The 17,182-nt window shown below is 41.9% G+C and overlaps 1 protein-coding gene across 1 annotated transcript in view; it reads left to right on the top strand.

Annotated features, from left to right (window-relative positions):
- The first annotated feature begins 1,431 nt into the window (after nucleotides 1-1,431).
- The window catches only part of sorcs3a (sortilin related VPS10 domain containing receptor 3a), a 235,923-nt gene continuing 220,172 nt past the window's right edge, over nucleotides 1,432-17,182 (top strand). Inside the window, exon 1 of the mRNA XM_086119367.1 lies at nucleotides 1,432-2,191. Coding sequence (XP_085975493.1) covers nucleotides 1,562-2,191 — 630 coding nt within the window. The 5' untranslated portion in view covers nucleotides 1,432-1,561. The remainder of the gene's footprint in view (nucleotides 2,192-17,182) is intronic.

Raw genomic sequence — 17,182 nt, 5'->3', positions numbered from 1 at the left:
AACTGATATGATTAAAAGTCACTTGAAATTCAAATTGAGTCTCCTGGGTTTTCCCTCATGGACATTTTGTTGACAGGCGAGTTGACAGACAAGGACACAACACATGAGTAACCCTCAAACGCTGACTCTCTCTCTCTCTCTCTCACTCTTCCTACTGCACTCATGGACTTTCTCTTCATGTCTCTCTATCTCTCGCTCCCGCTCTCACACACTCACACATTTCTTGCTATTTATCACTTCATTGTTGCTCTTATTCGTTCATGCGCAAAACCTGAGAATACATCCTAGCCATCACACTTTCCTTCCTTTCTCGATACACTATGGCTTGAGGCACTACCTTATTCCTCCCCTGGGAATGGTGCAACTCCCTGCCAATTCTCCCCAATCCATCAGTGAGTGTTCTGCTCCCCTGAAGCAGCACGAGCATGGCCCCAACTGTCAGACTGACCTCGTCTCCTCACCCCTTCATTCTCATATTGGTATGCTGTGTATGGGCAGACCCCTGACACTAAGAGATTCACATGGTGAATCAAGTTGACAAATGGTAATAAGCTAACCTATTAAGTGTAGAATCGGTTGTGATATTTTGCATGTGTTTGACAATGCATTGAACATAGCAGAAACCAGAGGAAAGAATAAAGCAAGCAAATATTACATTCGTGCAGTCTGTTGTGTGAAGCACTATTTAATTGATCAAAGTCAAAGGATTTTGATCATTACATTTGTAAAACAAAATTTGTATGGAATGACATGATAAGTTGATGTGAAGTGAGTGTCTCTTTATTGTTATTTTTTCTGACCATTATTATGAATTACAACGTTATGGCATATACAGTATTATTGTTGCTTTTTTGACAGTTCCATTCCAAATAGAATATTTGGGAAATGTCGAAAACAAGCAGGATTTCGGCCCTCGGACTGGAGTTGCCTACCCCCGTTTCAGTGCAAGCCAACATTGGTGATAGTGAGTTTCTGAGGACGTGATTTTAAGACTTTGTTCAACTTGCTTACAATGAAGTCAAGTATTTTGCTAAATCCTGCGTTATGGATAACGAGGTGTACAATATGAGTTGAGCCCAAGGTGAACTCTCCACTTCACAAAAATAACAACGGAGTGTTATAATTTGCAGACGAAATGTATTCGTGTGCTGTAGACAGCGAATATTGATGCATTGTGGCATGTCAATTCAACATTTGAATGATTAAGAATCAAAATCACCATGTGCACATATGTGCCGCATTGGTCTGATCTCTACAAGGGGGAAACAAGAGATAGATGAGAGCTCAGTGCCATGGACAGTCGCTTCCTTCCCTCCCTTCTCCGTCTCTTCCGGGCGCGCACTAGGCAGCTGGCTGCGTTACAGCTCCTCCCTCCAATGTGTGGCTTTCCTCACCAAAGATCCTTGGACGTGAACAGTTTCGCTTAAGAGCACTTTCCCCTCTGAAATCAGCAGACCGACAACCCCGCGCGTCAGTTATTCTTTGCCGACCCGAGAAAGAGGAGTTAAGGTTGTTGGATAAGGACCCCTGAGCTCCATCCTCCCCCAAATTTCTGTCAGCGATGGAGACTTGGACGGGCTTCTGCCCGAGCTTGCACTTTGCTCTGGGTGTCTGGCTCATGATAACTGCTCACTCCTTCCAAAATACGAAGGCGGAGATAAGTTACGCATCTCGCCGGTCCCTAGTTCAACTTCACACCGGTGAATTACGCGCTAAACCAACAGATGGACTGAGCGCTGTTAAAAACATCCAAGTGGAGTTTAGGGAACTCGGGATTGCTCGACAAAATGCTGGAAAGGACAAAGACCGCGAAAATGCACCTGACTTGAGGAAAAACACACGAGGGTCCATTGCACAAAGCCACCGCGGCGGATCAAACCGAAAAGGGGATTTTGGTGATGGCGTTGCGCTGCTGAGGGCGAAGAGAAACAACCCCGAGTTTGCGGAGCTGCGCAAGAGTGGGTTGACGGGGCAAGCTGCCCTGAATCACGGTACCTCGGAAGAACGGGGCTCGTTGCTGGACGGGCTCAGGTCTTTTGGACCGAGTCGAGCGGAGTTAAGAAAGAACAGGGACGACGGCAGAGGAAATAAACAGCAGGATGAGCCGAAGATCACCAGCGACACTTTCGCCCTGACTGGGGACTCGGCACATAACCACGCTGTCGTCTACTGGTCGGGACAAAACAGCAGCGTAAGTCAAATTTGAATCAATTACAATTTGTCCCGCACAGCCGCAATTCAAACGAACTGCTCATTTTGACAGCGATCGGCGGAGTACCACGCATTGAACTTCTTCTTTGGGGCCGGTCGTGCGTGCGCTGATTTGCCGGTAACAAACGGGCAAAAGCGCAACATACCGGTCCGCCGCTAGGAATGAAATTCAAGCAGGACACAAGACTCGTCTTGCTGTTACGCACGAAAAGCCGTCTCTGCTCTGGCAGGCTATCTATTTGCTTGACATTTTCCGAATATAGCCTTTTAAATCCAGTTCAGTGCGCGGCTCGAAGGTCACGCACTGTAAGTTTAAAGATTTAGTTTGTCGTGATTTATAGCTGGAGAGGGAGAAATAGCGATGATCTATTTGCGATATGCTAATGTATGATTCATTCCCCCCTCCGCCGAAATGAGTTTTTTCATCCAAATTAATTGATATGGCGGAGGAACTCATAAATTATTGCTCAATCTTCCATGAACCCTTTAGTTTGTGAGAGAAATATTTTTCTATTCGATATTTCAGCTAGAATGGTTCTGCTCCCTTGATTGGTAATGTAGTAATTGCTCAAATGAGCAGTGGTTAATATTACAATAATTTCTGTGTTTCTATTCTCATGACCACACTCACACACATCTATCTATCTATCTATCTATCTAATTACTCTGATCAGGGTTCAATAATTCACTGACCTGCACCAAAATGTGAATCACAAAATGTATTTATATATTTATTTAATTTTTTTGTTTGTTCATGTCACATGAAACATTATTTCTATTTTCTGTATGTCATTGCCAATTATAAATGATCAACTATCACTGTTCCTGACAGTGGTAGTGGGATGTAAACATTTGAGCATCAAAAATTGGCAGTTTGATGACATGACATGTACACCTGCCAACACTTTTACCACCACACACGGAATAGATGACAGCACAGCCCCCATTAACATGAGAGAGCTTTCGTAGCTTTTCGTATGCCACAAAATGAATCTGTCTCGTTGCAAGGTGGTGGTGGACCCCAAAAAGCAGGCAGGAGGAAGGAGCAGGGTGTACTTGAAAGATTGTATTAAAACTATAACTATAATATAAATCCAAAACAAACAAAGTCCAAAGTATCAAACAAAACACATGACTGAAAATAAAACATAACAATGACCCAAACTTGACTGAAACAAACATGACAGTAGCATACAAACAGCCACAAACAATGAGACAATGAGTAGTCGGCCGGGTGTCCTTTTATAGCCACTAATTACCTGACGACCAACAGGTGCACAGCTGCAGGGAAAAGCCCCACAGTGCCACCTGTTGGTCACAAACCGAAACATGACAGAATCAAGGTCCATTGCAAGGGGCCTTTGTCCTCTCAGTGGTTTCACATTTTTAATGTGTTGCTGTGGTTTCTGCTCTTGTTTTATTCCATTTGAAAAAAGAAAATGTAATATTCGCGCTTGTCTAAGCTGATTATGACATGCTGCCTGAACTTGTTTTTTTTACCCGCAGTCAAGATTGAGGGGATGTGAGCGGAACATGTTTGTGTGCACATGTATATGTGTACGAGTGAGTGTGTGTTGCGTGCTGCACTGCACTGTGTGCCACTGCCCCTGGGGGCTTAAGATCGTGAATTATTATCTTAACCACCCTGGCTATCATTTCTACGTCTTTCTCTCCCTTTCATGAAAAAAGTAAAATAATGCACGGCTACAGGATTATCATCAAGGGGGATAGTTCGAAAGACAAGGAGGTAAACCAAAAAGTCCTTGGACTCGTCTGCGGCAGTAGTTAACAGAAGTGGCTGGCTAATAAGGAAAACTGCATGGCTTCTGTATGGATCAGTCACTTTAACCCTGAGTGCTTTTTTTTAACCGCCTATTTGATTCTATTTTTTGGAATCCTAATTGCACTGCTGAGACCTTTTGTCAACAGTATTGGTGATTTAATTAGATGTCGAGGGGAAAGTAACTGTTTAAGCAGCAAAGTTGTTTTTGCAGTAATGAAAGACCATAGTCTTTCACGACGTTATGAAAACCAACGCAAGAGTACCTGTCATGGGCACATCAGCATCTTCAGCAGCAGCAAATGAAATCACACATTTTTTTTCAAACTGGCAATGAGCCTTTCACATCTCTGGAGAGATATTTTTGCCCACTCGTCCTTCCAGAATTGCTTTAATTCAGCAACACTGGAGGGCTTTCAAGCACGAATGGCCTTTTTAAAGTCATTCCACAGCATTTCAATCAGATTCAAATCCAGACTTTGACTATGTGACGAAAAACAAAACAAAACATTTTTTAAGCCATTCAGAGGTTTATTATTTCTTATATTTTGCAAAAGAAAAACAATCCTCGATGTTCTTTTTAGTCAGCAGTGGTTTTTGTCTTGGAACTACATACCTTGGATGCCATTTCTGCTCAATCTCTTCTTTATCGCTGAGTCATGTACACTGAGCCTAACTGAGACAAGGGAAGCAATTCTTTCGATATTGTCCTGGGTTTCTTTATGACCTCCTGGATGAGTCGTTGCTGTGCTCTGGGATCATTTTTGTAGGCTGGAAAGTTGTTGAAGGTTCACAACTGTTCCATGTTTTCTCGACTTGTGGATAAATGGCTCTCACTGTGGTTCGCTGGAGTCCGATCAGGATTGACTTTGTAACCCTATCCAGATTGATAGTCACTTACTCACCTTCTCCTCTGTATTTGAGTTCCTTGAGCTCGGGCTGAAAGGTTCTATTTAAATGATTTCTTGATCGAACAGGTCTCGAGGTAATCAGGCTTGGGTGTGGCCAGACAAAATGAAGTCAGTGTTCCAAAAGATTTGATTAGCCACAGTTAATTGATGATTTAACAAGGTGGTGACTTACATTTTCACAAAGGGCCAGCCAGGTAGCACTGAAATGTGTAATTATTCCTTCACTTAATTAATCGAATAATCATTTAAAAATGCATTTTACAGTCTGTTTACTTGCATTACCTTTATCTATTGACATTTGTTTGATGATCCTTAACATTAAAGTGGGGAAACTATGCACAATAAATAATAGCTTGAGAAGAGGGCAAATACTTTTTCACAGCACTGTAAGAGAAATAGTCTTTAGATGTACATTTGAGCATTGTCTGGTACTTTGTGACAATTACAATTAGTGCAATTGTGAGATTCACTATAAAGGTATTTACAAGTAGAATATGAACACAATTTTGATTCATTAATGCCCTAATGAATAAATATCATCAAACTAATAGTATGAACTGAGATAATTTGATTCATTTTCTACTCCACCTTGAAGTCTGGCTCATAAAACGTCATCCACCCATCCACCCATTTTCGAATCCGTTTATCCTCACAAGGGTAGCGGACATGCCGGAGCCGATCCCAGCCATCTCTGGGGAGGAACTTGGCAATAGAGAAGCCGCGAGAGAATTTAAGATAAACTAATCCATGGTTCGGAAGTGGAGGAAGCACGAGAACGAAGTTCGCCAAGTCAAGAAAACGAAGCTGACATTCCGCAGAAACAAGGCGTAGTGGTAGGGTTGGAAGACACGAGCAATGGATTCACGGTCACAGAACAGCCCGGAAAAACGTCTCTACAGTCACCATTTGACTGAAGAGAAAAACGCTTGCAGAATAAATGAAAATCAAACATCTTCAAGGAGGTTCGTCTTGTTGCTTTCATTTTCTGTGGCGCAGCAACATCCAGCAGACCGCAAGGAAAAGCTGGCTACCTTCCGCTTCTATTGCCGTAAAAAGATTGCCGACAAACACATCCATCCCAACCACTTCACTCACATGGATGAGGTGCCGCTCACTTTGGACATCCCGGTGAACTACACTGTCAAAAAGTAGTGGACCAGCATGGTAGCGACACACACAACTGGGCACGAGAACTCTGCTTTTACTGGTTGCCACATTCATGGACAGAAACTGCCACCTCTGGTGATTTTTAAGAGAAAGAGGCTTAACGAAGGAAATGTAATCGGTGTAAACAGAGCATTCAAAGTGAAGTTGCGAGCGGCGTGGGAGCAATGGATGACAGATGGTGAATACAGCTTTACAAAGACCGGAAGGCAGCGCCGGGCGAGTTACGCCACAATTTTTGAATGGATTGTGGTTGCTAGCACTATTCGATGGAGAACTTGCCCAGCTGTTTATTTCATACACAAATGAGGACTTTGATGAATTTGTGGCTGAGGATTAATTCCAAAATAATGAGTACATTGTTAAATACTTCAATAAAGTACCACCGAACTCAATCCTGCTCCTGCTGCCTTTTTAAAAACATATACTAGCATGCATGCATGCTACCATATTGTTTAAGCTAGTGTATGTTTTACCATGCCTGCATTCAATAATGCAGTGTGTGTTATGTATGTGTTAAATACAGATATAGCACCCGTAACGGACGCTACGCCTTTTAATACGGTGCACCGTAGGGTTGTAAAGATACTGTAAATTATAAATATATTAGTGTTTATTTATCTGTTGCATGTGCAGTTGTTTTCCAAGAGCACGAAGACCTGCCACATGCCGCACGATGAGTTTGAATCCAGTTTAGACCAAACCATCGCAAAAACCTACGTGAATGAAAGTGAAAACATTCATTAGGATCATCCTGATCATTATCATTTGAATGTACCCGAGGCAGTCTGTAATTATCTTTACATTTTGGCCACAAGTTGTCACATTATAAGTATGGGTAAATATTGTTCAAAACGTGTGTGTGCGTGTGTGTGCGTGCGCGTGCGCCTACCTACGTCTCATTTTCTGTATCCGAACTGAACAGCTGAACAATTTCGCCGTGGAAAGTGCCAGGTTCCGTCTCGTCATTCTCGAAGTGAGTCTCGTTTCTGCGTGACTCTTCAGCAACGATGGCGGCTCTCTCAAAAGCTCGGACAATGGTTGAAGCTGATAATCCAGCCCAGGCATCCACAAATCATTCATGTATAGTGTTGTAACAGTCTTAGTAAAGGTGCATTCGCCAGATCTCATGCATCACTTCCACGATGCTCGCAACTCAACTTTGAATGCCCTGTTTACGCTAATGTCCAGCGGTTGGAGCTTCTTTGTTCATCTTCCCGGAATGATGGCAAGCTGCCATTTCATTTGCTGTACTTATTCAACAGTGGCTGCGAAATGAGCGTGCATTGAGTTGCAGATCAACAGGCACAGAGATGCATGAAAATAACCAACAGGTGTCTTTACGTACACCTCTCTCAGGCACTCTTTCATTTTTTTCACATCCATCCAGCCCTTTTGATTGGTCTTAACAATGACTACGCCTGCAAACTTTTATTTGGGCTCTTCAAAAGGACCTTCGGGAGTAGTTTCTGTCCATTTCTGTGGCATCCAACTTCTGATGCCGCCTGGTGCGTATCGCAACCGTGCTGGTCCCCTTTTTCACGAATGCGTTGTTCAAATCAGTCTTCCAAGTCTGGCCACCTTGCCTTGTTCTCGCGGGAACTCCGTTTCGTCTTCCTAACTTGGCGCAGTTCATTTTTTCCCTTCCTCCACGTCTGAACCGTGGATTAATAGATGTGGAATTCTCTTGCAGCTGCTGTATTCCCATGTACCTCGGCATAACTGATTGTCTGTAATTTGAATTGTGCTTCCGAAGCATGTCTCTTAGCCGATGCCATTTTCGGGGGTTATTAGCCAAACTGATGTTGTTTTGCACATCCCGGAAATATACCTACATACTCTATGTCTTACATAACGATTGGATAATGCAGTGGTTCTTAACCTTGTTAGAGGTTCAACCAGTTCATATGCAGATCCACCGAACCCTTAGTGAAAAATAAAAATATAATTCGAGAAGTGTTCCTTCAGCTTTGCCGGTGCGAGACGGGAGTTGCTCAACTTGTCTTGAGATAGGAGGCAGAGTCTCATCACGTTCCGTGATGCATGTGAGTCCATGTTATACATATTCGTCCGACCACTTTCCCTTTTTGCTCAACATAGCATGTGTTAAAACATAAAAAATAAATAAATAAACAAATAACACGTTGACTCCTGAGCGAACTAAATTTCCCGCAGCACTGATTGGACAAGCAATGTAATGTGATCATCCACAGCCAGTGATGGCCAAACAGGTGTGTCATAACTAATTGACATGTTGAGTCATCTGTGTCTTAACCTCCATGGCAGAGGCTCCGTTGATCCCCTGAGACTGTTTCACCGAACCCCTGGGGTTCGATCGAACCCAGGTTAAGAACCACTGGGTTACCGTATTGGCCCGAATATAAGACGGTGTTTTTTGCATTGAAATAAGACTGAAAAAGTGAGGGTCGTCTTATATTCGGGGTCTAGACATTACATGTATACCCATTCACGACAGATATCATTGAAACGAATGCTGAACTTGATTCCCCAGGCCAAAGTGAACCCCTGCCACGAAGAATAAAAATAAAAATAGCGGTAGCACAAAGAAGAAAAATAAAAAATAGCGGTAATAAAGAAAAGAGAATAAATAATAGAAGAGATAACAGAAAATGGAGAAAGGTAGCGACAATCTGGAGAAAAGTGGGTCGAAGATCGGCCAGGTTAACCGGCAGCTGAGGAGAAGTTATGCTGTAATATACATTTCAAAAACTAGAAGCCATTCATTTATGAATGTGATTGCACTTTAGTTTACATATTCAAATGTTCAGATATTAAGATTTGAATGAGGCAAAATAACATGCTTTTCCTCTCAAATATATTGTTATAATAATTTGTTTCAGATGTACTGTAATTATTTTCTCCATGAAAATGAATTTAGTGTTCAAAAAGTCTTTTTTCAAACGTGAGTCTTGAAAAAGAGGGGGTCGTCTTATAATCAGGGCCGTCTTACATTCGGGCCAATACGGTAATTGCTCTGCGATTGGCTGGCAACCAGTTCAGGATGTACCCCGCCTCCTGCCCTAAGACAGCAGGATAGGCTCCAGCCTGACCTTGTGAGGATCAGTGGATCAGAAAATGGATGGATTGATGGATGGTTAATTGCTATCAGCCTACTTAATAACGTCCATGTGTAGGCGGGAATTGCTCTAACTGTCAACCAAGCGGCGCACTTACCAAAGTCGCATAGCAACATTTACAGATTTTTTTTTAACTCGGTGCACATGAAAGGCACACCTTATTATAATGCACCCTATTGATTTTTCAAGGCTTAAGTGCACCTTATGGTGGGGAAAATACGGTGTGTGTGAGGGGGGGGGGGACTCCTTGGCCTGGTACCACTCCTATCCAGCTTGGGCATCATTCACGTGATGTATGGGTGTGTGACCGATCTACAGATGTCGCAATGATATAATTGACTGATAAATAAGCAAATGGCAGAATAATGTGGATTCTAACCAGCCTTCCGAGAGGCCCTTTGGCATTAAGTGTGCCCTCTATAGCATTTTTCTTTGTGAATTGGTGCAGCGGCAAGTGACTAAGAGAAAATTGAACAAGTGGTAGAATAATATGAAACGATGAATACTTCTGATGAGCCCTCTTTTGGCACTCACTATAATTACACCCGCGGCGCTGCTCAGAATTGTCCTTTGATTGGTCAACTCATGCCAATGTAAAGTGACTGACGGAAAAATCAACAAATTGAGATTTTAATTTTTTTTTTCAATTCTGATTGGCCCCTGACTATTGTCAGCCCCTGGGCTCAAGCCCGTTGGTGAAGACTGGCCTGCGCCCATGTGTATAATTTCAAATGAGCATCTCCACTCTAATGTCACATCAGTTCTTTCTCATCTAACTGGGTATTAGCGACTCCAATCCCTAAGAAATCACATACGTTATTGAGCAGTGAGGATCCCTATCCATCAGTTCAAAAGGTACATATGACCTCTTTAAAAAGAACCCAAAACATGTTGTGACCAATGCAGAATGTGTATAGTTCATTGTCACCGCATTTCCACACCCCCATATTAATTCATTTGCTGTGCCAGTGGCACTCCCTTTGTGAACTGAGCATGGATTTAAGTCTAGTCCTCTTCAAAGTTACAGGAACTCACGCTGAGACAGGTCAGTCATATCTGGCAAGGCATCACTTCAGCCAACTGTGTGTGATGGGTGTTCTCAAATCCCCCTTGAGAACAGGAAGGGCAAAAGTGAGTGCTATTTGAGAGCCGAAATGTCATGCAGGAAAAAAGATGTGCATGGCAAAACATGAACCTGTGTGTGTGTGTGTCTGTGTGTGTGTGTGCGTGTCTGTGTGTGTTACCATTTGTGACTTGAAGCACTGAGTAATTTAATCAAAAGTGCTTACAGTTGTTGTGAGTATCATTGTGTGTCATGGGTAGCTCCAAACTAAATGTTTCTTCAAGATTAAATTGCCCATGATACCTTTGGGGTAGAGCATGTGTTCATTTCTTAGAACTGACTAACGCAAGAGCTAAAAGAAACAGCTATACACTGCCATCACAGTGCTGTTTGGTGATAAAATATGGGACTTGCTTTTATTTTATTTGTATTATTGGTACCGTTATATGCGCACACCATAAAATGTAAAGGTTCTATACTTTTGAAAAACATCTTACAAAATAGCCTGTCAACTCATTCACAGGCATCCCTTACTAACTTATCAAAGGTATTTTACAGCCTCTGGACGAGATGTGGAAAAAAAACAAAGAAGCTTCCAATTGCTCACAGCCTCGGGATGCACCAACGGCACTTTTTTTCCAGACCATATATGAGTACAACTTAATACATTTGAGTACTCGCCGAGACAGCGTACTAGTGATGTCGTCACGTATTTCAATTGCGATGAAGGTGTTTATTGTTTAAAAACACAAACTTTTGTTGTTGGCATAACTTTAGAGAAACACTTTTGAAAGTAACAACTTTCACGATCTAATTGCATGTTTCTCTAAAAGCCTTGTCCCACATGTCACTGAAATTTTCCTGTGACACAAGGTGTTTTACGTATGTCACTCTGTCCACTAGGAAGCGCTATGTAAAAGCGTACATATAGTAAATAAGGAAGAAGAAATACAAGACAAAGAAGAACAACATACTGTAGGGCAGTGAGTTTAAAAAAAAGAGAATGAAATGCAAGATTGCTTGAGAATATTACAAGTCATAAAATAAAATTGAGACAGGACAATTGATGTGGTATTTCATAATTTCCCGACGTGCCACGCCACAGCGTGTCTCCGTCCTCGCTTTCTCAAGGAGCTCGGAGCTGGTGACGAGGCTTGAGAAACTTACCAGTTGTCGGCTGCCGTCGGTTGTTACGCGAGCGTCCACTTTGCTCAGAAAAAATTTCAGTCAGCTCACCAAGTGTTGTCACCTGTTTTTAACTTAATGTTAATCTCCACACGGCTGACATGACTCTTAATCCATCTGCCCGTCATTTTCCCTATGTCAGGCTCGTACAGAGGTTTCAATGTTTTGTACCTGAGCATTTTTTCGAGTCCGGGTACAAATGCAGACGTATTGGCACGACCAATATCTGTCTCAGTGCATCCCAATGAGGACCTTTCTGGCAAGTCATACAAAGCATTTCCTTTAGCAGTGAGGTGATTTGATTTAGGTTGTAGTCCTTGTCGGTAGGCAGCTTGTTACCGCTCACTTTTTACCAACTCATCACAGCCCTCCACCTAAATTACTGATGCAAATACATTATAGAGTGGCTTCTATCCTCTCCTGCTGTCCTGATGGCCCTCTGCTCTGGAAGAAGAGCGAGGGGGAAAAAATAGAATATCATGAATAATGCAGCCTTCCAGCGGACCTTATCTCCCTCATCGCTCAATCTCTCCTCCCTCCCCTCCCTCTAATTAGTCTACAAATTTGTTTCACTTGTTCTTTTTTCTTTTTTTTTTCCTGTGGCCAGAAAGCAAGCACTAAGACTTTATTTACTCTTCTGCAGGCCTGAGACTACCTTTGCCTATAATGCACCAATATTCAAAAGTGCATATTCAGTTATTTCCATCAACCTCAAGATAACCAAGTCAGCACAATATGATATTGCATGATATAACTCTCATGAATCTAGGTGACGGATCGCACTTAAAATGTCACATGATGTTAAAAATCTCCTTTGTGCTCAAGTCCATCCTTGCTAGCACATTAAAGAGACGATTCAAAAAGCTATCTAATCAGGGCGAAATGCACCTGCTTCTACAGTGCACACAGGATATGAGATTGCATAAAGCCACTCCAATCTTTGAAGCTATGTGACTGTGCACAGTGGAATTCCAGTCTGCAAGACAGGTTCTCTCCAACGCTTAATGGCCTCATTAAACTGTATTTCTTGTATGGTTGCAGGCTTGTTGGGGGGAGGGGGGGGGACTAATAGAAGACACAGTCTTCTGATTTGGAGGGGTGTGCATAATCAGAAACCCAGGCACTCATCAATCAAGTCAGTTATGTTGTTAGACCTCAATGTCTTTTTTTTTTGTTTTTTTCCCAGCACTTCGAGAGAAACCTAACGTACATCACAATGATATTGTTTTCTCTTATCGTGCTAACTTAAATCCGAGTGGATTGACCTCATGGAATATTGAACTTTGAGACTTCCGAAGCGCTCTGTGCACTGTGACCTTATCTACTGTCTTTTTTTGGTTTCCCTCATAGCCAAGCGCGATACCTTCTAATGTTGATGTCCCTTGGCAATCGCGGGAGAAAAGCCAGGCAATGAGCACCTCCTCAAGTCAGCCCATAGTGAAACAATTCTACACGCTGTTTTCTCTCTTTGTGTCAACCTTCATCTCACTTTTTCCCTGGCCTCTTCGTTGTTGTCATTTGGCAACAATGTCCAATCATATGCCTCGGATTGATATTCACACGGTCATCACATGCACCCAGGGACAAAGCTGGGTGCGTAGATTCAGGAAATTGTAACACGCATGCCTTCTCACAATCAATTTAAAAGACATCAGAGGGACACAATCAATCGGTACTCTCATTCACAACTCCACAAGTTGTTTTGAGTGTTATTGTATATGGCCCATGGGTGTAAATGTTTAGTTTTTGGCTCAATGTATTTGGGCGGGAATCAGTGGCAACCAAAGTCAGATGGGATAGGATTTCTTTCGTGCTTCATGGAAGTGGACTAATTCTTAGCATTGGTGTTTAATCATTGTAAGCCTTTCACAAACTTCCAGTTTTGGAAAACAATAACCAAAGCAGGTGAATCAGTTTCAAATAAGATGATGAGTATGTCACTCCCTGTCATGTAATATTGCTTCATTGTTGTCAAATTATTGTTTTTTAAATAACTAAACAATATAACAAAATAATTGATAAATAGTGATCAAGAAAAAATATGTTTTTGTGTGACACTTTAATGAAGAAAATTGTATTCATCGATGAATAATAAAGTGTGCTATTTTGAAAATACAAACTACGATGTGAAAATATTCGTGATGACAGCCCTTGTATCGAACATTGATCGATGCATAGTTGAATTTGTAAAGATAGTCGTAAATGCAGAAACTCTTTGAAATGATTAATTTTATTGTGTTGTATGTATTATACGTCTTTTTATTTGGAATAGAATGGGCAGTGTTGTCACTGCGTTTCTGTGTATGGAGATGAAAGCTACAGTACAGCGGTGCAGGTATCTTGATTGAACTGAACATGATTAAGGGCTCGGTTTGTGACCTAAGTCTGCACAGCGTGTGCAAGCGTGAGAGGTGCACTACCATCAGAAAGTCTCGGCGTGGCTATGTATGAAGGGATTGAGATGTGATGAAATATAGTGTCCAATGAACATTCATAAACATTGCAGTCAATCAAGCCATCTCCGCAGTGTAGCCACACTTCAGAGTTTGCTTTGCTACCAGACTCCCACTTACCAGACTTCGCCCTTAAAGGCAGCTTAATAATAGATGTTGACAAATGGGTATGTTTTTACTGCCTTTATGGCATCTCCTTATAGTTGGAGATTGGTGGCTTCCCACCACCCCATTTGATCACCGCATTTATGTCTTCAAGGCAAAGAAGCATTAGTTACTTAACTCATTTAATGGCAAAACATACATTTGCAAAAACCTGATCATTTAGTGTCAAAATGGAAAATTACGTTTTCAGTGTTTTTTATGATTGAAAAAAACTATAAAGGGCTTCACACAGCAGTAGTATCAAGGCATTGGGGATTATTTCAGTATGATAAGTCGCCACTATGTGGCAAGAGTGGCTATGATCAGATCTTGGCCCACACATCGTGTGAGTCTTTGTGTATACAGTACGGTGATCCCACGTGCTTGGCGAGGTGGCGTCCAAAAGCAGTGTGTTGGTGAGAACATGGATAAAGTTCAATGTTCATGGAAAGTTCACGCAAAGTTCATGCATCAGTGGAGTGTTTTTCTTGCAATAAACGATTATTTTGCACTCAAAGTGCTCTTTTTTGTGTTGTTTATGTTGCTATTGAGTAGGAAAGTATTGTTTAGATATTTGATGTGCCACAAATCCCCCCCACCCAAAAAAAAAAAATAGCATCAAAGTGAAAGTTGTGCCTGAAATGCATTCTTTCACAAAAAGCTCTTTTCCACAGAATTTTTCTTGGAAACGAGTATATTCAAGAAACTTACCAATGTTCAACTGCTGTTTACTAAAGAATGGTAAAAGGAAGAAACATACATTTTCTTTCTTGATAAAAGAAGAGCTTTCATTTGGAAGGTTTCATACTTACATAGCTACAGAACTAAATTTTCAGAAAACCTTTATTAGTCTCGCAATGGAGAAATTCTCAATTCACAGCAGCAAAGTTATGAAAGGAAGAAGTAGAACAACAAAATATAGGAGCTGCTGGAAAGGCAGCCACTCTCGCGGCGCCATTTTGAAGTCAAAATAACAAAAATAACACAACACAACACAACACAACACATAGGACACAGACAGTCGTGCAATCTTCACCACTTTTCTGCATACACTTTGTTGTCTGAAGCAGTTATAGATGAAAGAGGAGAGGATCAAAGTGTCCTTTCACCAGTGGGTCAGAGACGTCATGCTGAAAATGTGCACAGGTCTGCTACTGTCATGATTCGGTTTAGGGACCAACAGGTGGCACTGTAGGGCTCCCCCGGCAGCTACACACCTGTTGGCCATTTGCTAATTAAGGCTTTAAAAGGACTCCTGCCCGAACACTCAGTGTCGGGTCATTGTTGCTTTTTGCTACTGTCATGTGTGTTGCTGTTTGCTCTTAGTTTCTGTCATGTTTAGTTCATTATGTTTTAGCTTTAGTCATGGTTTTTGTTTGATACTTTGGACTTTGTTTGTTTTGGATGTAGTTTTCTTTGTTTTAAATACAATTCTTCAAATACACCCTGCTCCTCCCTCCTGCCTGCTTTTTGGGGTCCACCACCACCTTGCTACGTGACGGCTACAAGCTAAGTTTTGAAAGCAAACACAAAGCTGTAGCGTCCATTGACGAAAAGAGATTAGTTCACTTCTCCTGTCCCACGTAATTTGCTTCAAACTCCAAGCCGCGACTCCCAGTTCCAAATCCACATCGGCGCTCCGCGCTCACGCTCCTTTCTTCTCATCGTCGGCTCCTCAAGACTTACATCCATCCAGCCGCAGACCGTTAAACAGCACCGATCTCTCCGCTGATCAAAGCGGGGCTGTGAAAAATGCTGCCCATTACAGGCGCAAGACACAAGCGCCCCGGGACTGTCCAGCAACGACAGTCAAATGGCGCCGACATTCCTCCCAGTCAAAAACAGTGCTGGTATGCCCATGCTGCCGAGAAGACGCAACCACCAAGCACAGAGTCTCCTCCTTGATGAATGTCGTGGCCAAAAAATGCTGAAAAAAGTCCACATCAGGTCCACACGACGTAACGATAAACACAAAGTGACAAAACAAACACTTGCCAACGGCTGCCTACTCGGGCGCCATCTTGACTTCAATTTTCTGTAGACCTTCAAAAATGTGTCAAAATGGTCAGAAATGGCTGGCACTCCCTCTCTCAATTTGAGAAAAAAAATGCTGAAATGACTTAATTGCTGCTTAGAACATTCACACATGCCCTGTAAAGTGGCTATTTTAAAAATCCTTCAAATAATGCTGCACCTCCTAAAACTTATGCTTTAGAGCACCGTGTAGGGTGGTTTGATGCAAAATCTCTGTCCAAGCACTGATATTTGTTGAATTAGGTTTGAAGATGATAAGCATACAGAGAGGCATGCCGTCATTCTTAGTGTTGGTCTGAGTGAATGGTGCCATGCCTGGAGGAGGCCATCATCAATAGAGACCAATGTTGACACATCACACCCCAGGATCTGCAGTCAATTAACACAGTGTCTAATCAAAGTGATCTACCGGTATATCTATGAGAGATTGAAAGTGGCTGTAAAACGAGCTCATGCTGCATTAACTTTAAAACCAGGTCTGCTTCTTTATTTCCATTTGGGTTTCAATGTTAATAACTCGCTTAAACATCTGTCATTATCAAACACATTATGATGTGAGATCATCTTTCGCAGACACGAGGAGATGGACCATCATAATTTTGGTCTCACATTTTTTATTTTTTTAATGCTCTTCACAATCTGGAAAGTCTTAAAGCATCGCGCTGAAGTACAAATTTGAATTCAACCCAGTATTTTCCTCAGTTTGAGAAGTGTCCTTGGAAAAAAAAAAGTCGGACTATTTTGCCCTTCTCATTTTCAGGGCTTTTCAGGTGTTGTGTAGAATGAGAACCACAATATCGCCATACCAGATCAATCATTCTCTTTTATTTACCTTTGTCTCCGCTTTTTAAATTGTAATGAGCCTGAAAAAAAAGTTGTTCAGACTGCTTGCAAAAGGCTTATACAAGATTTTTCTCTCAAGGGGAGTCAAGAATATCAGCAATTATTAATCCTTCAGCTCTTTTATTTCAGTTTTTTTTAATGTGACAGTGGGAACCTTTCTCCAGCTGAAATCACAAAGCTCTCTCAGTCCGATGAGGAAGATACTGGGAACCATTAAGAGTGAAAGCAAAGCCACTAACGATCCCTTTGGCGAGTCAATGAATTGAGGGGACACTTAACACTGTAACCTGACAAAC

This window comes from Hippocampus guttulatus, chromosome 9, assembly GCF_054856545.1.
Source record: "Hippocampus guttulatus isolate MCC_2025c chromosome 9, RoL_Hgut_1.0, whole genome shotgun sequence".
NCBI classification, from domain to species: domain Eukaryota; kingdom Metazoa; phylum Chordata; class Actinopteri; order Syngnathiformes; family Syngnathidae; genus Hippocampus; species Hippocampus guttulatus.
The sequence above is the reverse complement of the archived record's forward strand: the minus strand, read 5'-3'. Positions and strand labels throughout refer to the sequence as shown.